Source organism: Balaenoptera musculus, chromosome 1, assembly GCF_009873245.2.
Source record: "Balaenoptera musculus isolate JJ_BM4_2016_0621 chromosome 1, mBalMus1.pri.v3, whole genome shotgun sequence".
Classification (NCBI taxonomy): Eukaryota; Metazoa; Chordata; class Mammalia; order Artiodactyla; family Balaenopteridae; genus Balaenoptera; species Balaenoptera musculus.
The window spans coordinates 134,245,729-134,270,059 of NC_045785.1; the positions used below are offsets into that span (position 1 = coordinate 134,245,729).

General features: G+C 34.8%; 1 protein-coding gene across 4 annotated transcripts in view; it reads left to right on the forward strand.

Annotated features, from left to right (window-relative positions):
* RALGPS2 (Ral GEF with PH domain and SH3 binding motif 2) overlaps positions 1 to 17,636 on the forward strand; it is a 166,794-nt gene extending 149,158 nt beyond the window's left edge. For all 4 annotated transcript variants that reach the window (XM_036833986.1, XM_036833743.1, XM_036833827.1 and 1 more), the window contains 5 exons: positions 1,498 to 1,603; positions 2,158 to 2,250; positions 9,491 to 9,596; positions 11,860 to 11,951; positions 14,638 to 17,636. In XM_036833986.1, coding sequence (XP_036689881.1) covers positions 1,498 to 1,603; positions 2,158 to 2,250; positions 9,491 to 9,596; positions 11,860 to 11,951; positions 14,638 to 14,667 — 427 coding nt within the window. In that variant the 3' untranslated portion in view covers positions 14,668 to 17,636. The remainder of the gene's footprint in view (positions 1 to 1,497; positions 1,604 to 2,157; positions 2,251 to 9,490; positions 9,597 to 11,859; positions 11,952 to 14,637) is intronic.
* The last annotated feature ends 6,695 nt before the right edge of the window (positions 17,637 to 24,331 follow it).

Below are 24,331 nucleotides of genomic sequence, written 5' to 3' on the forward strand. Positions count from 1 at the left end.
GTTTAAAAACTAAACAAAATGCCCATGAAAACTTTCTTTCCAAGATTTAATCTAGAGATAAATTTGAACTATTCTTTCTGATCCCAGAGCTAATTGCTAGAACTTGCATCTTTATGTCAACATTTTTAAATAATTCCAAATCCGTAGCTTTTTAACTGCACAGGTCTTTCTAATGTTGCTGATTATTGGATAAGCAGTACAAAAATCCACTTGTTATTCAAGGCTGCAATCGAAGAATTTACTACATTCAATTTATCTTTTTTAAGAATTTTTCAGATTAACTTCAGGTCCTGAATTTAGACAAGTCTTTTTTATTAAATAATATTTCTGTGTTTAAACTCATGTTCATTCAGTTGTTTATCTAGTTAAACCTGGTCTCTTTCTGCACTACATTAGTTGCAGAAGAAAATAAGTATGGTAGATTGATTGGGGTCTGGAGGTTAACAGTAATGGATAATCCACCAATTCTCATAATACAACAAAATAGCAGACTTTAAAGTTAATTTTATGTCAATTTAATGGTGTCTAATCTCCTTGAATATATACCTCCTTGAATATACATAGCTCCAGCATGAAATTTCTAGTGGTTTCTAAGTTTTTAAGTCACTTTGAAGACACCTAAATAATAAAAAAGGGATAAACTTGCAAACTTCAGGTTTCTTCAATGTTGTAGCAATTCTGCAGCTCATGTCAAATGACCGGAGGAATGACAGATTTTTTTTTTTTTTAATCAGTGTGTATGTTTTAATTGACTTATATAGAAATTGTTCTTATTTTAACTGTTGGACCTTAAGTGATTTGGGGAGAGATATTTAAATGTTTGATTATTATTTTGTGACGGTTTTCTTAAGATACAAGAAAAAGAAATCTTGAGTTTTGGAGTTATTCCTTTCTTGGAGAGCTGTTAGGCTATAATCACTTAGATGCATTGATGACATGAAAATGTCATTAAATTTTATTGCAGAAAGTCGGTCTTTTAAATATGTTGTTAATTGCCTTTATTACTTCTTTCACCTATTTCAGAATTAAGCATGGGTTTTCTTTTGCTTTTTTCCTTTTGATTCTGCTATTTTTATTTTGAGTTTTATATGCTTAAATACTTTTAACAAATAGAATCCTCATCTTTCCTACTAGGACTTAAGTTTCTACTGGGGAAAAAAAGGTTTCAGCAGTGCTGCAGTGTGGCATGTTAAGAAGAAAAGTCTTAAATCCCTAATTTAATCTTTACTAGGGTGAATCTCTGTATTCTTTCTAAATTATACTTGTTCAAATATGCAATAAAATGTGTTTTTTAACCATCTGCTGACTTCAGTAACTTCCTGTTAATTTTGTGACAGCTTATAAATTTCAGATCAGTAAGCCTTTATAATTGTCAGTGTCTTCTTATTCTGAATAAAGTAACAGTTTTAAAATTAAGAATAATTACATTTTATTTAAGTACCTACTTGATAATCACTAAAGCGCTTACATGTTCTTTTCTTCATTTCATTATTACAGTTCTGCAGAATCAGAAGATTTGGCAGTACATTTATATCCTGGAGCTGTTACTATTCAAGGTGTTCTCAGGAGAAAAACTTTGTTAAAAGAAGGCAAAAAGCCTACAGTAAGAATATAATATATTTTAATACATGTTCTAAAATTAAGCAAATGAATAGGACCCTAAAAAATATGAAGACAGTTGAAATAAAACCAGATATATAATACACTTGAAATAATTTAAGATACCCCTTTGCCTCACAATGTTATTTAATTTAAAGTGTTATTATACCTGCCCTATAGATTTTGGTTAAATCATACATTTTGGGTGTTTAAATCAAGATGCTCCTGTACTTCTCTTTGCTCCCTAATATAGTTCTTAGAGAACCTTGAAAATATGTCCCGTTAAAAAGTATTTTCAGTAGTAAGTTTAGAAGAAAGAGAAAACAGAGTGACAACCCTAAAGAATAGAATTCAACCAATTTTGTTTGGTCAGTCCTAAGTAGAATGTATTGAGTGGACATGATAAAAATATTTGAGATAAAGATTTCAGAAGTGATGAAACTCGAAGCTAAGGTGGTGGAAGTGAAGTGGAGCTAAAGATCTTTGGCACTGAGAAAGCAGAGTGACTGAGAAGCCAGTAGCATATGCGTAGTATATTCATGTATCTGTCCTCTCCAGGTAGCATCTTGGACGAAATATTGGGCAGCTTTGTGTGGGACACAACTTTTCTACTATGCTGCCAAATCTCTAAAGGCTACAGAAAGAAAACACGTAAGTATTCCTGTTCCAAGTTGTTAGCATAGTTTCACAGCCTCTTCATGGTTGTAAAGAAAGTAGATCTAATGCGATGCAAGGGTTTGGGTCTTTTCCCGCATTCTAATCCAGAAGTTCTTACACTTTCCTTGTTGGAGTATTGTAATGGAATTATTTTTGTTTAGAAAGACCATTCCAAGGAAGGTCTTGGAACAACTTCCATATTTTGTAGTTTCTTTTTTGAATGCTATTTTTCCATTGCAAATGTCAAAACTGCACACTACAAGTATCTATCTTCACTTCCAAGCCCTCTCAAACCTGGGTTTTTTTGGTCAGAAAATGGTTGAAAACTATTGCCTTGGAGTCTCGTTTCCTAATTTGTAAAATATGAAAAATCCGGACCAGCATCTCCGGTTCTTTCCACCTCAGTCTCTGTTTGAGTGATTTTCCCAACAGTGAAGAGGAATAATAGTTACTAAGGTTACTATGATCACCTTCCTGTGTTTAAAAGAAGCTTTGAAATGCTCTTTTCTCCAAATGTAGAATCTTCCTGTAAATCTTTTTTTTGCATGCTGTTTTTTCTATGCCAGTGATAACAGTATTTGAAAATGGAAAACTAATTTTCCATTTTCCATGTTGCATTAACACAGTCCCCTGGAGAGGAATTTTATTTCTAAATTGTATATTTTGGGGGTGGGGGGGAATTAAGTGGTTTACCATACTGAGGAAAGGTAAGCCACTGAAAAAAAAATTAAGTTCTTTTACTCCTTATACATTACCCAGTGATACTGCATAATTCAGAGAAGCCCTTCTTTATTTTGGAGGCTGGGGGGGAGGGCATTTATCACTTTGTGTTTTTTTATTCTAACAATGGCTCTTAAAAACTATAACACACACACATTACATGTATACATTTTAATATCAGGTATTACTTCACCAAACACTTTGACTAAATTTACTGGGATTCAGTGTTTTTTTGTTTGTTTTGTTGTTGTTTTGTTTTGTTCCTTTTAGTAAGAATAATCCCTAGTTTGAAGTTTGGTTGGATGAGGCCAGTTACAAGTTCAACTTCAGACATTATCATTAGAGAAGCTTTTCTTTATTCTCACAGTGTTAGCCCTTTAATCAAACCAGAGGTAGAGAAGAATACATTTTTGGTTTAAATGAATGTGGGAAGTGCCATAAGATAGCATCACCTACCTTTCCTTATCAGCTGTACCCACACCTTGTCACTGTCCTGAATTTCATGTTAATCATTGTCTCGCTTTTCTTTAGAGTTTACCATACATGTTTCCTTAAACAGTACATTGTGTCATTCTTCAATTGTACCTGAATGGAATCATATAAATTCTTGAGCATTGACTTTTTTGCTCACTATTATGTTATAATTGTCTAGATATAGTCCTCACATTGAGGTGAAGGACTGTTTTTTGTATTCTAGTCAAATTGACTACAATGGCCACATACCCGACAAAGCTACAGTTTAGTTTCACTAGAACGTTTTACAGAGTAATTGCCTCTGGTTAGTACTGCTGTACTCAAAGGAGGGGGGAAAAAAAAGGTTGATATAGCTAAATTAAATTGTCATCTTCAGATATAGTTAACTGTTTACTTAGCCACTTTCAGAGACTTGGCTGGATTTCACTTATTATAAAGAAGTTGACTATTATAAAGAAGTAAAATGTATAAAGTAAATTTTTTTTTGTTTTTTTCCTAACTTTAATTAGAAAGAAGCCAAATTAGAGAATTGATTAAATAACTGAATTTGTCCTCTAATACATATGTTAAATATCTTTTCGTGTTTGGCATTGGTACTTATACATAGAGAATAATAACATGCTAGTTTGGGCTTTTAATTATATGAAGTGATAAATAATGCATATGAAATGTTTAGAAATTAGAGCATAGTGGGCTGTGAGGGAGCCCAATTGAGTGCCGAGGAAATGGACTGTATTCCTCATCTTTTCTAGTTCAAGCTGTTAAGATTAAAGAAAATTATAAGAACAAAATAGAGTATAGAGACAAGTCCATGTTTATATTTAGTATCAATTTTAGGATAGAAAAGATAGGGCACAGCGCATAGCACAGGGAGATCAGCTCGGTGCTTTGTGACCACCTAGAGGGGTGGGATGGGGAGGGTGGGAGGGAGGGAGATGCAAGAGGGAAGAGATATGGGAACATATGTATATGTATAACTGATTCACTTTGTTATAAAGCAGAAACTAACACACCATTGTAAAGCAATTATACTTCAATAAAGATGTTTAAAAAAAGAAGGGCACAGAACTAAAAGTAATGAAGGAAAAAAATTTTTAATCATTTTCAAACAGTTAAAATACAAACTGGAGGAAAATATTGGCTATATATAAGCAATAGATAAGGGATTAAAATCTTTTATATAAACACAGCACCATCTATGTAGTGTTCTTGCCAAAACTTTAACCTGAATTTAATCATGAGGAAACAATTAAATCCACATTGTGGAACATTCCTATAAGACAACTGGCTTGGATTCTTAAGACCAAAATTTGGCAGATGGAATGGGGTAGGGGGACAGAAGGACTGTTCTAGATTAAGAGAAACTAAAGAGTCTTGACAGCTAAATGCAATGTATGTACCTTGGTTTAATCTTGGAGGTAGTTTTTTTAAGCTATAAAGCTCATAATTAGGACAATCAAAGCAATTGTAATATGGACTTTATATGATTGTGACTTAAATTTCTTAAATATGTTACATTGTGGTTATATAGTAATATATTCTTAGGAGATACATGTTGAAATATTTAGAGTCCAATGTTATGTGTGCAACTTACATTTAAATGTTCAAAGAGATCAAGCAAATGCAAAATGTAGATATATGGGTAATCATTGTAGCATTGTTTCAACTTCTCTGTAGTTTGAAACTTTTCAAAATTAAAAGCTGGAGGAGGAAAAAAAATCACTAATGAAAGTATACCTGTTCATATATATAAAAATAAATACGGGAGGAGGAAATCTGGAAGCCTACACCTCTGTGTTTTATTGCTCTCTAAAGTATGAATGTTTTTGCCTGTGAGGAGCAGAGCAGACTTGGGAAGAGAGAATAACCAGGAAGAAAGGAGGGGGACTATGGTTTTATTATGTCTATATTTTTGAATGTTTTAAGATGAAAACATTCACTGTAAAATTATTTTTAATTGAAGTGTATTCATTATAAAAATATTTTTGCAGATATGTTTGAGCCTATCTCTGCATAGTAATGAGTGAATAAATACTGTTTGATAAGTTAAATTTTAAAAACCAAGGCTACACCTGAAAAAGAAATCTGTAACATATATAAAGACCTTCCACAACTCAGTAAGAATAAAACAACAGTAGAAAAACGGAACAGGAAGATAAAGAAGGTGAAATATAAATGGTTAATAAACATGAAAAGGTGGTGAACCTCACTAGTTATCAAAAACACAGATTAAAGAAGATGCCCTTTTTTTTGGCCATTAGGCAGAAATTTTAAAGATTGATAATATAACACTAGCCAGGATGTAGGGAAACATAGACAGTTGGTGGAAATTTAAATTGCTATTGTTTTTGCGGTGGACAATTCTAGTCAGTATTTAACTTAATAACCAGCAATTCTTTATCTGAAAGTCTGTCCTATGGAAATCCTTGAACAAGTGCACAAAGATATCTATAGAAGAATATTCCTGGAATATTTATAGTATCAGAAATCTGCAAACACTGAAAATACTTATTATTAAGGAAATTCTGATAGGTAAAAACCACAAGTCAGAGTAAGTATACCCCCATTTGTATATAAAAACCAACAGCAACAGAAAAGTCAGTCTTCGGTGTAATGCATAGAGAAAGGTCCAGATGGCTACACCCCGAAGGATGATGAATTCTGGGGAGTGGGATGAGATTCAGCTGGTGGTTGAGGGCATTTGCACTCTATGTAAAGGGGCTTATACTGTTTGAATTACTTTTTTTTTTAAATTGAAAAAAGCACTTGATGCAGATGTTTTTAGGGCTAGGAAAAGAATATTAGAAAATCGTGCTATCTGCTTTGACATAAATTATTAGCTGTGAAATCAGCTGTTCTGTGGTATTGCCAATTTGATTCTTCATAGTATTAAAACTTCCTAATCCCTTTGGCTTTCATTTTTGTAGTACCCATGTTGTTACAAATAATGTGATGTGTTCCTTCTTTTCCCCATTTCTTTAAAATTGTGAAACATACACATGCAAAGATATACAGTATACATGTACATTTTAAAGAATAATAAATAAAATGAACACCTCTATAACTCCGCGCAGTGTAAGAAGACAGAGCATTACCAGAACCATCCAAGACTTCCCAGATAGCGTCCTCTTCCTTCCTTATCAGCCATACCCACAGCCTCTCACTGTCCTAAATTTCATGTTCATCACTGCCTTGTTTTTGTTCAGGATTTTACCATAATGTGTTTCCTTAACATACTGTCTCATTTTTGAACTGTACCTGAATGGATTCACATATATAGTTTTAAGCACTCCCTTTTTTGCTTAATACATTGTTGGTGAGATTCATCACTGTTGATGCATATAGCTGTCCTTTATTCCTTTTCATACTTGAATAGTCTTCCACTATATGAATCTGCCATAATTTATTCATCATTCTACTGATGGGTATTTGGATGCTTTCCAGGTTATTGCTGTATCTAACAAGGCTACTATGAATATTTTTGTGCATATGTTCTCCAGGTTATATACCAAGGAAGGCAAACGTTCAACTTTACAAGAAAATGCTAAATTGATTTACGTACTCACCAACAACATAATGAGGTTTTTCATTGTTCCACACCCTCACCATACTTGTTGTCAGACTTTTTAATTTCGGCTAACCTAGTAAATATGAAATGGTACCTTGTGATTTTAGTGTATACACCCCAGATTATTAATGAGTTTGAAGTTTTTTTCATGTTGTTGATCATTCATGTTTCTTCTCTAAAACGCCTGGATAAATCTTTTGCTTATTGGATAGTGTGTTTTCTTACTGATTGGTAAAAGTTCCTTATATACTCTGGCTGCTAATCTATTAGCAGTTATGTGTTACTAATATCTTCTTCCAATTTGTTCGATTTGTTTTTTTCACTCTCTTTGTGATGTTTTTAGTGAATAGTTCTTAATTTTAAAATAATAAAATTTATCCTTTCCTTTATGCTTAATAGTTTCTGAGTCATGTTTTTAAAATAAAATACTTCTCTAACCTGAGATCATCAAGATATTCTCCTATATTTTCTACTAATAGATTTAAAGTTTTGCAATTTGCTTTAAAATCATTGATCCACCTGGAGTCAGAGGGGTGTGTGTGTGAAATGTGTTATGAAATAGGCATTCATGTTGATTTTTCTGCGTGGATGAGTAATTTTCCTGGCACCATCTATTGAACAGTCCATTCTTCCTTCACTGATCTGCAGAGCCCACTCTTGTCGTTTGAGTTTGCATATATATGCACAGGTTGCTTTCTAGACTTCCATCGCCCTGTCAGTCTCTCCTTGTCCCAGTAGCTCATGGTCTCAGTTACTGTAGATTTATAAGTCTTGGGTAGCAAGGCAAGTCCAGCCTAATTCTTCAGGAGTGTCTTGGCTATTTCTGATCCTTTGCTCTTACATGTAAGTTTTAGAATCAGCTTCTCAAGTTCCACATAAAACCCTACTGGAATTTTTATTGAAATGACACTGAATCTGTAGATCAATTTAGGGAGAATTGGCATCTTTACAACATTGTACCTTTTTCTTCATCTCATGGTTTTTCTCTGTTGATTTAGGTCTTCTTGAATGTCTTTTAACTGTTATACTTTCCTGTATGTCTTTTGTTACATATATTACTAGGTACCTTTCCTATAAGTGACTTTTATAATTCTAGTGTATAAAATTGCAGTTGACTTTTATATTGATCTTTTCCAAGCATCCTTGCTGATCTTTCTAATTCACTTGCTGGATTTTCTGTGTAGATAATATCATCTGTGAGTAATGGCAGTTTTATTTCTTCCTCACCCTTATACCTTTTATTTCTTTTCTGTTATCTTAGTGTGCTGACTAGGTCTTCCAATTCATTGCTGGATGGAAGTAGCAATGGTGGGCATCCTTGTCTTAAAACTGATTTTGAAGTGTTTATAGCATTTTACCCTTGAGCATGCGTTGCAGGGTTTTGGTTTGGGTTTTGTTTTGTTTTGTTTTTTTCTTTCCTGCTTTGTTTTGTTCGGGTTTTGTAGGGGGTTTGTTGTTGTTTGTTTGGTAGGTACTCTTTATTGAATTAGGAAATTCCGTTCCATTCCAAGTCACACAGATATGCATTATATTTTAGCACATGGTTTTATTTTACATCAACTGAGTTGATCATATTTTTTTCTTTTAATGTTAATATGGTGATTTATTTTAATAATTTATCTAAAGTTGAACTAAGCTTGCTTTCATGAAATAAACCGAACTTAGTTGCAGTCATTGATTTCTAACATTAAATCACCCTCATATTCCTGGGATAAATCCAGTTTGGTCATCATGTACCAGCTTTTTTATCCACTGCTAGATTCAATTTGCCAATATTTTATTTAACATTTTTTCATTTATGTTCATGAGTAGGATTAACTTAAATTTCTGTGCTTTTATAACAGCCCTTTTTTTTCCATTACTAAAGTGTAACTTTATAAAAAAAAAGAATAACTAGAAAAGTAACAAGCATGCTAAGAATACCTTCTTTTTGAGAAATACAAGTAAGAATATATTATGAAGAATTGTGATGGCGGTGCTGATTCATTAAATCATCAGGTTATCAGGTTTAAGATAACACCCCTATTACATTGGTACACCTTAAACTTATACAATGTTATATGTCAGTTATATTCAGTAAAGGGGGGGTGGTGTGTGTGGAGATAACAACACCTCTATTAAAATGCAAGTGTGTTTCCTATAACGAAGGAGTGAGTTGTAGCACAGTAACAAAAAAAACAACACAGATAAATTTACCAGATCTACTAACAGATCATGGTCTTTGGGAGTGGATGCTAGGACAGTTAACTTTTGATGAAGAGTTGAAGCTGGGAAAGATCTGGAAAGTAAGAGACTATCTGAAGAGGGCATGCCTACATGGAATTTAGTAGTAAGAGGCCGGGAGCAGACCTGACCAGCATGAAATCTCGTCTCTCTCTAGGAGAAACTGAAAATACGCTCTGTAACAGTTAATTTTTACATAGAATAAGCCATAAATTTTGTTTCCATTAATTATTTTTTTTAATCTCTCAGTTCAAATCAACATCAAATAAGAACGTGTCTGTAGTAGGATGGATGGTGATGATGGCTGATGACCCGGAACATCCGGATCTCTTCTTGCTGACTGACTCTGAGAAAGGTGAATCATTAAAATAACTAGGGCTTAAGGTATTGCATACACACAACTTTCGATAAGCCAAAATTTATCAGCAGTTTAACTGGAATACACGACTAGGGGCATTGTTTGTGTAGTTTAATCTCTTGGGAAATATTTGTGTCACATAATGTAATGTAGACTAATGATAGCAATATTTTTAGATATCAATATCTATTAATTGCTTATTTAATAAGCTTATTAAATAAGCTTATTTTCTTTGCCACATGGGCATAAGCTTGAAATTAAAAACCCAAATAATCCCTAGAGAGCTAATAACCAGAAAAGGAAAGAGGGAATTCGAGAATCTATATAGACCACTGTTACTTTAAAATCTCAGATTTACAGTATGCAGTACCCCTTCGTTTATATTCTGAGATAAATTGTTATTCTTAAGCTCTGAATGTGGCAGAAGTTTTCCTTTAAATGATTTTTATTCCATTACTTTTAATTAATTAGTAATTTGACTCAAACCACTTTCCAAATAAGTATAATTTTAATTATAATACTTAGCTTACAATGTATAGAGACATTTATGAGTGAAAGTATTGGCTCTTGACCGTAGGAGGACTTTTAAAAACTTTAAAACTTTAAATAAACTTTAAAAGGGGATGAGAGAGGTTGGAGGGTGGGCTGTGTAGTAGAATCAGATCATACCTTCTCACCCTGCCTGTGCCTGTTGTGGAGACCTCAGTGGTCATCAGAACAGATCCTCATGTGACTGCAGCTCTTCCTTCGTAACATCTGCCAGCTGTTGATAAGCACCACAAAGGAAGCCAGAAAGGAAATTCTTTCATATCTGCCCAGAATCTTCCACTTCAGCAGCTCACTACTACTAAAATGATGTTATATTACCTTTTACTGACTGTAAAATTATACTCTCTGACTTCTGTTTATTTAGAATGCATATCCACAGATATTCTGCTTTTAGGATATTGTGGTACTTTAAGTAAAAATTTAAGAAAATATGCAGAAAAAGTTAGTGCAGAAAAAATAATAGCAAAATGTTATGTTTTGAGATGAAATAGATTGACTTACGGAGTAAGGAGCTCCTACTCAACATTCTGAATTCAAAGCCCCAGCCTCCACCCTGCCAATCCCAAAGACCTTCATTATTTATAAAAGATCATTTTCATGGGGTTCAGTTAACAAATTATTTGTTTTCCATCAATTCCTTAGTGTGTTTGTCAGAACCGTTTCAGAGTACAAGGTTTTTATGAAGTCTGTACTGATGGTCTTTTTCAGGGAGGAGAGAGTAGGTAAATGGCAGCTGTGGCAAGCTGATCAGACACGTCTGCTATTTAGGTTGATCTAATGTTTGCATCTGTGTTTAACAAGCAAAAAAGTGTTATTTTAGTAATTAAACATTTGGTGAAGAAAGCTGTTGCCTCTGAAAGTAAAAAAGTCTTTGATAAAATCTCAAAGAAGAGTTGTATAATGCCTACATATAGATCAGGCTCTTGAGCCATTGAATTCAGTTATAAAGGAAAGAGTAGCACTCAGTAAGAATTGGGAGATAAAAAGAACTCAGGTCAGTGAAAAAGGGGAATGAAGCTCAACTTAGGGCACCTATACTACATGAGTCCTTTCTTCTTTCTCAGTTTATTACCTTAATACATACAAACATATAAAATATCCTTATTATGTGACAGTTTTGAATTAGAGTCAACATAAGGTCTAATACATACAACACACATGAAACAAATGAATTTCTAATTTTCTAAAAGAGAAAAAGTTGCCTTCTCAGATTTTTCACATAAGCCCTCACTAGACCTAGAAATTTCTCTAATAATTTTGACAAATGTTAACTAAAATCTGAAAGCATAGGTTATATTGAGGTTAGCTGATTAATCCTTAATCACATTAATTAGCTAATGTTTAAGTGTTAAACATGTTAAAGCATTCTGGCCTATAAAAATTCAGTATTAGCATCTACTAATATTTAGATCATCTAAATAGTGCTGAGAAGTGATACTCTGCACTCTCATCCACTCATACAAATCTAGAGAAGCCAAACAATTATTTTATTTAAATATACTTTAAAGAGCATTTAAGGAGACAAAATACTTCTCTTCCAATTCATAAACAGCAAAACAGTGACTGTCTGAATAAATGATAGCACGTGAATGTAGCACAGAGAACTCTTTGTTTTATTTGTATTGTAAAATCAGGTGTTAGAGAAATAGAATTCTTAAACGGAGAACTGTCATCAATTTTTATTGTTTCCCTTTGTTTTTAATAATTTTAGGAAATTCATACAAGTTTCAAGCTGGCAATAGAATGAATGCAATGCTGTGGTTTAAGCACTTGAGTGCAGCCTGCCAAAGTAACAAACAACAGGTAAGCATCTCTCTTAATCCTCAAAATAGTCCATAAATTGAGAATATATTTGAAAGAGTTCCAAAGAGAAGTAAGTGGACTAATTTTTGGAGTGAAGTAGGGAAATTGTTCATATTCTATTTCTTGTTGACCACAGTCAGCAAGACATGAAGTCCACATTTTAGAGAGGAGATGGGCAATAAACAAGTGAACAAATAACAAAATTTCAAGTAGTAAAAACTGTATGAACAAAATAGAATTACATGATATGGAGTGATGGGAGTAGAGACAGACTTTAAATAAATAAGAGTGAACAGCAAAGATCTCCCTAAGGAGATGACAGTGACATGAATGACAGGAAGGAAGGGCCATGTGACAATAAGGGGGAACAAAGTTCTGGTGGAGGGAACAGTAAGTGCGCAAAGACCCTAAAGATGGAACAAGCTTCAGGTGTTCAAAACAGGGAACTGTAGCCCTTGTTGGGAGAATGTAGTGGGAGACAAGGAGACTTTAGAGAGGTAAAAATGTGATGGCACCTTAACAAAAATTATTCTGATTTGTCTTTATTTGTTCTATTGACAATTTTATGCGGGTTCCTGTGCTTGCAGTGAAACCCAAAACTATGTGGACTTTTTGTTTGTTTTTATTTTTACTGAAACAAAGATGGTCTAACTCAAAGGCTTTCAGCTACAAAGGGGAATGAATCCATAGTGGTGTTTTCCCCAAACCCGGTTGCAGATTTAAAGGTGAACCAGGGCAGGGTAGGGCAGACATAAAATAAACATAGTCTTTTTTAGGCCAGTTTTCAGTTGAATATATTTGAAAATTTTATTGTCTTAAGGTACTGAAATACAGAAGTATGTGGTAAGTGTTATCAATAGCTAATTTTGAATAATATAATACACTATTCAAGTTTATAAAGCTTATAAACATATTTTCCACCGTGTGCTATCAGGATCTAAGTTATTACCCCTTTTTTGATGAAGGAAGAAACTAAGGCTCGGAAATCCTAAATGACCTACACAGGGTCAAACAAGTAAAAAATGGTGGACCTGAGATGACACAAACTCTGTCTTCATCCTATAGATTCATTCTTCTTAAATATTGTTGGAATGGGCCTTGTTCTCTTATAATTTTTATTTCAAATATATATGAAAGACTAATAGCAATATTTGCTACCATTTTTAACAATGTCCCTTAAGGACATGAAATACCATAGAACAAAAATTACTTTCTTGCCCCTGTCAAGTTAGTGTCTGGGACAGAATGAAGGAAACAGACCTTCTTTTGCCTAAACCAAGCGTTTCAGGATTCAGCTCCATGGCCGTACATTTTCTTTAAATGTAGCTTAAAGTACTGTATCATTTCTTTTTAATCTCAAGTTTCAAGATTAATCTAGACAGGGTATGCGTACCAGCATAGAGGTTCAATTTCTTTTTACTATATTAGTGGACTTTGCTACTGAACAAGTCAACCGTATGTGTATAAATGGGCTTTTTAAAATTTGTTTGTTTCTATACTTGGAAGAATCTGAGAAGTAGCAAATTTATAAATGGAAGCTGTGAAATTTGAAAACTTTTAGTAGAAGACTCTAACTCAGATACAACACCTTAAACCGTAGTCAGGCAACTTAGGAGGAAATGAAAATGTTACTTTAATAAAATATTGGGTTTCTTAGAACCAGACCTGAGAATTTATACTTTAAGTACTCTTGGATTTGTACTGTTGTATTTATAGTTCAGTTATGATTATATTGTCAAATAATTTTTCATTCAGAAGCTGACACACGTAAGAGATTAATCTTTTTTTTTTTTTTTAGTATCCCAGGTTTTCAGAAAAAGGTTGCTAAGGTGTGGGAACTGTTAAGCTTTTTTAAAGGACAGAGAAATGACCACTGATGCATGAATATCTCTACCAGCACAACTTTCGAAAACTGGTAGTAAAAGTTAAGAGCATTTTTTTTTAGCATGGTGAAACCCTCTTTAGTCCTTGACTAGAGGGTTCATTAATTTTTAAAAACAAAATATATTCATATTTCTAAGAATTATTGTTGAATTTCAGACTTAAAAGAAATCAAATTAAATTTGATCCAGTCTATAAGCAGCAAACTGTTATATAAACTATAAACTATAGATTTTTCAGAGTCACAAAGTTTCAGGTAAGAGTTTATCTAGCAATGAGTTTTATTCTTTTATACTCATTTTCATGATGATTTCATAAAGAAATTCTTAGTAATGTTCGTTATAAAATTATCTGTGCTGGATTTTAAAATTTGCATGTAGGAATTCATTGTAATACATATAATGAAAAAATAAATTATGACAAGCATATTTGTGTGGAATCTCACACTACTAGGGCCATACTTACTCTTTCCTCATTCATTTATTCACTCAGCGAACATCTCCTGAGCTCCCCTGTGTTAGACAAGAAAGATACTGTCTCTGCCCTTTTTCCCACCCGGATTTCAATTTATTGGAAAAAGTATTAACTCATCTCAGTGACTTTCTCTCAAAAATGTTCTAGTGTATTTTATTCATTATTCATAAACAATTACAGTACCTTCTATCAAATTCCTTTTTTAAAAAGATATTTAGGTCAGAAAGATTTTAATATTTGGGCTCACTTAGAATGACAAGGAAAGATAAGAAATAGTACTTTGAAAAACACCTTTTAAATACTATCAGTTTGTAATGCTTATATTTTTTAGGTTCCTACAAACTTGATGACTTTTGAGTAAAAGCCTGATAGAAAACAAGGTGAACTGTTATCTTAAGTGAAAGCAAGGACCTGATGAAAGAGCGCCAGCTATAAACCAATCCTGTGCCAGGAAGAGCCCAGAGGTTCCATCTCAGCCTCTGGAGTTCTGAACCAAAAAAGCACTAATTTCAGGGAATGAAGTGAGATATTCCCAGAGAACAAATTGGAGTTGCAAAACAAACTGCCATGGACCATGCTTCTTATCTCTGAACTGACCTGTGGAAACCACTGCCTTAAAAGAATGAAAGGAAAACCAACATGAAACACCAAATAGTGTGTGTGAATCTTCTGGCGGTGCTGTGCTTGGAATAGATCGTAGCTAATTTGCATTTCTTTTAACTTTGTACTAATTTTGGAGGGGAGAATCACCTTTTTTTAGATACACTTTAAAAAGAAAAACATATTTCTTATGGGTTACATTAGGAGCTGGTTTTGAAGTGAGGTGTAAAGCTACTCCAGCTTAGTAGGGTTCTACCAGCAGCCTAGCGGAAAGGTTTGCTTGAGCTTCCATTAGTCTGCAGCCTCACTCGCTTTTTCACGGCAAGAGTGTAGGAATTAGAAATATTAATAATGTGAGTTGTTGGAGTTTGTTTGGGATTTGGGGGGGTTGTTTTGGATGGGGGGAGATTTTTTAAAACACTAAACTTCTGAAATTTAGTACTGTTTGGGGTACATTATTTCCTGCAGGAGGTATAAAGGCTGAGTGTTCATATGCCAGACACTTTTTTCAAGTGGGCTCCAGAAAACATGGTTGTTTTTAACTGGGTTTAAAGCTTGGCCTTCTATATGAATTCATTGTTGGACCACAGATCTGCTTAGTAGAGAACTGTAATCCCAACCTAAACTTTTCTAAGAAGATTTTACAATAACTACATTTTTCAAGTGAATTGGATTATCCCTTCTATCACTCACAGGTGATTTTTATCATCAAGGGTGATGTATTGATATTTTATCAGGATAGTTTCTTTTACAGTGTTTCATGTGCACAATGCCAGTTATTTTTTTGTTATTCATTTTCATTATTTTTGCTCAGTATGAGATTCAGGATCACATTTGTTTAAAAGAGAGTCTACGTATGTATGTATGCATGTATGTATTTTATTATAAGGCATACAGAATAATTTTCAAAGGGAAAAAGGTGAAAGACTGAGATGCTGGGAATTTTAAGTATCAAAACTTTCCTTCCTACTTAACCTTCCTTTATTACAAACATTTTTCTCTAAACTTACTATAGGTCCTTACGATGAAACCATATTTTGTCAGTAGTTGATCAAGCAGTTTTGTGAGAGCTCTTTTATGCAATAATGCATTTAGCTTTTGAAATAAATGTTGAGTTACAAAAACAGTTTGAAGGTGAAATGCCTTAGAGTTTTAACAAAAAACTGGCACTTGAACAAAGGCTGTGTGTTGGATGTTACAAACTCATGAGGCATCATGAATTTCGGCCGTGGCCCAGAGTAAGAAGTGCTTTTTGACTGGTAACTTCTAATAGACTTCTATTACTTTGGGCCTCACGTAAAATTTTTCAGATTGTATTCTTGGAGAATTTTATGCTTTTTTTTAATCATAAGTATTTCATACTTGAATCCATGAAACTTAAATAGAAAATATTGCTTATTAGAATAATTAGCTAAAAAATCTATCCATTGGAAAGTAGAAGAGCTTTCCCTGAGTGCTTAGTTTTTAAATTTAGTTTTCTGTTTGGAAAGGATAGTAAGAGTTCAAATATCTTTCTCATATAGCACAGTTAGAAATACCATTACTTCTGGTTCTGTGGAAAGTGACATGAGCTGGAAGAGGGCAATATGTGGCCTGTGCTAGTGATTTTATCTCCCAGCATAGCCCACACTGGGCACTGAGAAGAGGCCCTCTGCATAACCAGCATAGCAGTATTACTCTGTAGACCTTGCACATCTGACTTTTGTTTTAATTTTCTTGTTTATTTCTCTTCAGAAATAAGTGTTTTTAACAGTGTATGTGCTTTTTAAAAAACACTGTGGATGAAAACCCTGTGGATTTTTTATTACGTTTTCTGTTTGTCATAAATAAGCTAAAGTAGATAAGTTTCTGTGGAGATAACGCACCTGGAAGTCAGAGCCTGACAGCCCACAGTTTTGCCAAAGAGAGAGCTCCACTGGAAGATGTGTTTGATATTTTCAGCGCTAAACGTGAGGCTGCTTGTGCAGAGTGAGAACAGTGCTGAGGTTTGGTGACTAAGTCCATGTATAGATCTGTGGCCTCTGACCGACTGAAACTGAACCGTGCAGCGGAAGTCACCATTATTTTTCTGTCTTCAAATTTGTCCATTCAAAAGATTGCTCATTGCTTTTTAAGATGAATTTAGCATTTGAAGCAAAGACCAGTGAAGGAAGTGAATTAAAGTAGTATAGGTGAATTTTTTATCTGTAATTCACCAAATGAGACCTAATAATAATTCAAGCAAAAATAAATGTTACCAAAATATATTAAATATTTAGGCAGTATATTAGTGGGAAGGTGAAATTTTTCTCCTCTTGTTAAGCCTGCCCTTAATAAATTTGTAAAGTAGCGACTCAAAAGCTTGAAATTTCCACCAATATTAAGCTCATTTGTTTCTCTCCAAGTCAAGAAGACCTCATTGGAAATTCCATTATAATTTAAATTTAAGCTAGTTTTTGATAAACATAATGATTGGTATATTATCCAGCCTGGTGTAATAGTATAATACCACCCAAAATACAGTTTGAGGCACATCTTATTTAACAGTTTGTTTGAACATGGAAGCTTATTTTTCATGAGGAAGTAACATAACAGTTTTTAAAATACAACTATAAAAATAACTGCTGACCTTGAAGAGCACTGTTTTTGGTCTCATGCCCCCTCTTTGTTTGAGTTCTGCTTATTTTTTTCAGAGGCTTTATTTTTACCATACCTCCAAACTGTAAGAATTAAAAGAACCGATCAAACACACCTTCCTATTACATTTTCTTCGCTGTGTAGATATTATTTGCGTAAACATTACAAAAAGGGATCCAAACAATTTGAGTTTGAGTATTTTTTTCTCCCCAGGCATGTACTTCAATGACAAATGTTTTCCTGTGTGGAAAATGCCATATGACTATTGCACTACCTACTGTATGGACTGTCTCGGTATTGTGTCTTTTTGTATGTCAAGAACTAGGGTGTTTGTAGCTGCGAAGTTTCTGTAAGTGGCTTTATTCCTCTTCTAGAAGATTTATAAAGGAGCCCAAGGTGCACTGTTATAGAAGGAAAAAATGTTTACGGTCTCTAGTGTATACACCTTATATATTAGTTGAAACCAGGGCCCTCCAAGAGCAGCCTGACCTATTGCTCTCTTAGGATTACTAGAATTTACCTGGCCAAATGATTTGAGTGGAAGTCTTTTTTCTTTTTTCTTTTTTTTTTTTTAAGGTTAAATCTGTAAGTTATATATGCCTTTACTACTGAAGACAAAACTATAGGACATCGTATTAATTAGAAATCGATAATAATAGTAGATTTAATCCATTAACTTTTTAAAAGAACGTATCCACTATTGATTTCCTTCCTGTTTTTTTGAGGCACATTCCTTTACAATGAGTTTTTAAACCACCATATTATCTTTTTCTGCAAACAAGGGGTACCAGCGTTGCTTAACAGAAGATAATCTTCAATTTTAAAAAATTCTCTGCTTCAAAGGCTTTTGAAATAATTGGATCCCTTTTTGAAAATGAAGATGAATTTTTACTGTGTCCCCATGGAACAATAGTACAGCTGTTGCATGAATAGGTGATACAAAGCAAGTGGTGAGGTTTGTCTGACTTCTTCAGTGATCTTTTAGGGCTTGCTTTTATTTTCTCTCTCTCTCTCTCGCTCTCTTCTTTTATATTTCTTTCAAACATAGTAAATTTATAATTCTACAGCCAGAATAGTATTCTGGTTTTTTCTAACAAACATTGTTATTTAATCACATTGATGATAATTATTTTCTGTGTGAAGTCAACCTTTTCAAAATGATTTAAGTATTGCTGGTTTTGCTTCCTTAAAAATGGCTTGTGTCTAAAGTAATTACTTTTTTCTTTTTAGAGGATTCCAATGAAAGACATCTGTGCATGCAAACTTTTAAGCTTTTGGATAGCAATTTCATTACACTGGTATCTCAAGTATGTAGTGTGGGGAAGATTTGGTCAGTGCCTTATCAATTTGAAGACCAACTTTAGGGCATCGAGTATGATAATAATCATTTGCCCTCTTACTCCTCTTATTTCAGGAGTGTGTGCTATCCCTCTCTCCACCAGCTTACTCTTTCTCACAGCAGGTCTAAGAAAATGTGTGCAGATCGCTCTAGGTAATTGTTGCATTCCACCTTGGCTTTGAGTCTTTTTACACAAGCTCCCTCCCTGCTCCTCTCCTTCCAGGGTAGAAGATTAAAATTAAACCCACCAAATCAGCCTTTAGATGAGCACTCCTGAGAACAACTTTGAAGAGCATCCATCCAGCTGAGTTTATTTTTATTTTGTGTTGTTGAAATTGTTGTTTTGAGCATAGATTTAATTATGTCCTTTCAGAAAATCCTTAAAAGAACACAGTACAGCCAGAAAGATCTGTTTGGGTTTTATTAAAGCTACTGAAATCCCGAAATGAGAGTCCCTTTGCCCAGAAGTGAGATTTAGTTCAGTACATTCTTATACTTAAATAAGACTCAGACCAAACAAGCAGTCACTTAACCTACCAGTTATTGTTTACTTGAAAATACTATGTCAGGAAAGTGAAAACAGCTCCAAAATATAAATTAAAGAGAAGTTAAGAGAATAAGCCAATTCTCAGTAAAAGCAAAGCTTGGAAACATGTTGCTTCTCCGAGATTATTGCAAGCTCTGGAGCTACTCTTGTTCAACTGAGTCAAGATGCTATTTTCACATTTTCTAAAGGGCTAGTATGTTCTAGAATAGGCAAGTAAATTTAGTCTTTAAAGCCAAATGAAGGGTTAACTCGTCCTTGGGGGTTGTTAGTAGAATTTAAAGTTTGATTCTAGTCATTTGGACTGCAAAGTGGTGATGGGATTAAAGGAATACATAATTAGAATGTTTTGAGATTGAACTTTTTTTAAAAATAGACAAGTAGAAAATTTCGTACTTAGCTGTGCTTTAGATATGAGGTAACAAATATTAATTTTCCCATGAAGATATCACTTATTAGAACTATTCACAGATATAGTCCAGTAATTATTGACTTACTAGGTCTGACAGAGTAGCTGATAATAAGTCACCAGACTCTCAAGAGTTTCTATACCTTGATTATTGACAAATCCATTGTTTTACAGCTGACTGAATTATGTTATGTGTGGGGAGGGGGTGGGGAACTCGTTCACAGTGTAATCTAAAGGAGATAAAAGCGTCTGTGGGGATCAATATCCAATGATAATAATATACAGGAAAACACAAGCCATTTTTATTCTCCTTCATCCCGGTTAACTTGAGGTACAAAGATGAAGTACTCATTTGCACTATGACCTCCTGGAGTGACGTGCAGCTTGGTTCCTCTCTCACTTCTTGTTTCTGTTTAATATGCAAATGTGAGTGTGAGATCTTCAGTGTGTTTGCATAATCTAACTTAAAATGAATTTAAGTACAGTTTTCTGAAATATTTCTATTGGAATAAATTACTTAAAAATATAGATTGTGTGGGGATAGTTTTGTTTCCATATTTACATTTTTATCATTAACTTTTAAATAAATGCTCTAAGTTGATTTTTTTTCCTCTTTCTAAAATAGTTGACAAGGATTTTGTTGGTACGGGGAAGCTTCTGTCTGGGTAAACTTCAGTTGTGCTTCTTTATCCCAGAACAAGGATGTGCCCTGGCATGCTGACAGATGGGGCCTTGGGGAAAAGAGGTCCACGGTATAATATTTCCAACCATATCTCCCCACTCCAAGTATGTGATATAATATGACCAGTCCCCATAGAGGCCCTCTTTGCTAGTACTGTATTTCATAGATTCCAAAACATGACACTTTCACTTCTCACCATTTCTGAAAATAGAATCCGTCTTCCAGCCTAGGGAGCCTTAAATTGGAAGAAGTACAGAAATACATGTGTTGAGTCTCCTATAAGTCATCGGCTGGGGTGTTTGCTCTGCTCTAAGAATTCCACATGAGCTTGCCTCTTAGGAAGCTTGGGAAACCTCCAGACAGGACTGAATGCCCAGTGTTTGGGTAAACCACAACCCAGTTTTCAACTATTTTCTCACCTTTCTGATGGCCTTTGAAATTTTTCCCTGTCCCTGCACTAGAACCAAAAGAGAGTGACAACTCTCTGATGAGGTCAGCCTGTCTTTACCTCACACAGTACCCCGTTCTCCATGTATGTATGCTAAGTTTCTGGGTTCCCTTTTCTGTTTCATTAGTTGTTTTTCCCTGAGCCAGTACCATATTGTCTTCATTACTGTATTAGCTGTGTAAGTCTTGATATCTGGTGAGATAATTGCATTGTTCTTCAAATTTGCCTTAGCTCTTCTTGACTCTTTCTTCCTCCCTATGAATTCTAGAATCAGTGTGTCAAGTTCAGTGAAAATACCGTTGGTATTTTTATTGGAAGTGCTTTCAATTTATAGATTAATTTGAGAGTTAACAGTTTGAAAAGTCTACTCATCTCATTTATGAACATGAAATGTCTCTCCATTTATATAGAGTTTTTAGTGTCTGTCAATAATGTTTTACAGTTTTCTCCCTACTGTTTTCATACATCTTTTATTAGTTTATTCCTAGGTAAACTAGTTTTTGTTTCTGCTATGAATTACTTGTGTGTATGAATGCTATTGATTTTTTTTTAAATATTTATTTATCTGGTTGCTTGGGATCTTAGTTGCAGCACATGGGCTCCTTAGTTGCAGCTCACCAGCTCCTTGGTTGCGGCACGCAGGCTTCTTAGTTGTGGCGTGTGAACTCTTAGTTGTGGCATGCATGTGGGATCTAGTTCCCTGACCAGAGATGGAACCCGCGCCCCCCCCCCCCCTGCATTGGGAGCGCAGAGTCTTATCCACTGCACCACCAGGGAAGTCCCAGTGCTATGGATTTTTTTTTAATTTATTTATTTTATTTTTGGCTGCACTGGGTCTTTGCTGCTGCATGCAGGCTTTTCTCTAGTTGAAGCAAGCGGGGGCTACTCTTTGTTGCGGTGCGCGGGCTTCTCATTGCAGTGGCCTCTCATGTTGCAGAGCACGGGATCTAGGTGTGCGGGCTTCAGTAGTTGTGCCTCACGGGCTCTAGAGCGCAGGCTCAGTAGTTGTGATGCACGGGCTTAGTTGCTCTGCAGCATGTGGGATCTTCCCAGACCAGGGCTCGAACCTATGTCCCCTGCATTGGCAGGCAGATTCCTAACCACTGTGCCACCAGGGAAGCCCATGCTGTTGATTTTTATGTCAATACTTAACATCTGGCAACCTTATTGAAATCCCTTATCTAGTTCCAATGGTTTGTCCAGTATGATTCCATTATCATATTGGCTGCAAATAAGGTGATAGATTGGGAGAAAATATTTGGAGTTTATAAAACAAAGGACTCATATCAAGAATATACACGGATTTTTTTGTACAATAATAAGAAAAGTTATTCAATAGAGAAATGTGCTAAAGGATATGAATAAACAGTTTATAGAAGGAAGCCTATGTGGCTAATCTATGAAAAGATGCTCAACCTCACTAATAGAGAAATTCAAAGTAAAATCATGGAAGAGCTGTCACATTATATCCATCAAACTGGTGAGGCCATGCCAAAGAGCATCTGGGCAGTATTAGGGAAATTGCGTATGTATACAGAGCATAAGAATTAAGAATTCCAGCACTGGATCACTTACCAGCTGCATGATCTTGAGCAGATGACTTAACCTTCTTTCTCAAGTTCCTCATCTATAAAATGTACACAGTGCCAAGGCCACCTCAAAGAGCTGTGAGACTCACCTTAGCTCATGTCTCTGAAGCCCCAAGAGCAGGGCCAGCACTAGGAAGAACTGTCCGTGTAGAGAGGGTTGTTGTCACTGTTACACCATAGCCTACAGTTCTGCTCATGGAGTCAGTTACAGGCAGTGGGATTAGAGGTGAAGGGGAAATTTTAAGTAAAACAAGGGAGAGGTCTTTGCATAGTGAAGTCATAGTGAACTGAGAAGCACCTTCTTATAAACCAGTAAACCAACTGAAGAAGTAAGCCAGGTATATTCATTACAGACCAACTGGCAAGTAGAGAAAAACATGAAGAAAAGCCACCTAAAAAGAGCCCTCATTTATTATTGTTGATTATTAAGAACAGTATTGCACCCACCTGGTGCTTGTTTAAAACGATGACTTCTGAACACCACCCCAGATTGCCTAAATCAGAATATGAGGACAGTGCCTGGTACCCTCTAAAACTGGAATTCAATTTGGGCTGATTTGCCCACAGCCCAGGCTCAGGTAAAAGTAACGATTATTCAATTTGCTTTGTTATTGCCTGTCAAAGCCAAGTTGTTCATACAGTTTAGGTTTGGAAACTGTTAGCATCTATATTAAGCTGTTGCAGAAGAGAGACAAGTTGCTGTTTTTATAGCCAGAAACTATTCTGAGATTTTAATGTGAAAACAGGAAACTTCTTCAGTAGGTGTGGACGGAAAACCTGGAGATTCACTGTGAGTTTCTTAACATCTTAAGCAATTAACAATAAGTACAATCAATCAACCAGTGAACCTCTACTGACCACTAAGTTCTATAGTAGCCATGTTTTATGACCTTTTGCAATCTCAGTAATGTTTTAACAAATCTTAACCACACAAATACAGGATTAGAATTTCTGTGTTGAAAGAGATTAAATGACTGTACTTTGGGTCGTGGTCACATATCTCCCTGGATCTTTGGGATAGACAACCTACAAAAAAGTCCAGAGTATGGTCTGATGCAATTTGAATTGAGACCTTTGATTCTAGCCTAACTTGCTATGACATAGCTAATTATGTTCTATGTCTCATTCCAAATCAAGATAACTCATGCACTTGGGTGACAAATTTTATGAGATTCCTTAGTTTTACTAAATTAAACCTAATTCCCCTCTCAAAGGAAGACTCATTTCTGGTTTCATGTTTTTCCTTCTTTAAGAAGAGGCGTGTATTCCGTTTTCCTATTGGTTAAAATCGTCCATGGATGCCCTTTGTTCTTTGAGCTTACTGCCAGCAGGATGGCCTTCTGCACTAAAGGAACTTTCACAGAGGCCCATCCTATGTCTAATGGTGACTTGACGCTCTGTTGCAGCTCAAGCTCAAGTTCCCTCTATCGAACTCAGAGAAGGGAAAAGGACAGTGAAGGGAACATATCAAATGATGAAAGTGTCTCATAGTGAGCTGTGTGTTTTGAAGCAGTAAAGAGAACTTTTCATGTAACACCCCCAGCAGTTTAGAAACCATCAATATATACTTGTTCCCAAAGGAGGTAATAAGCTTTTCAGCCTAATTTAAATCGTGGGAGCTGGGTTATCTCTAACAGTGTCTAACGCGAACCATCTCTCTTCTTTATACTTCTGGTTTCACAGTTTAACCTCTAATGTTAGCCTTTTTTCCCCCTACATTTTTTGTCAATGTGTCTCACTTTTGGATATCTACTTAATCATTTACAGTAAGATTGTCTCCCTTCATATTTGTTTAGAT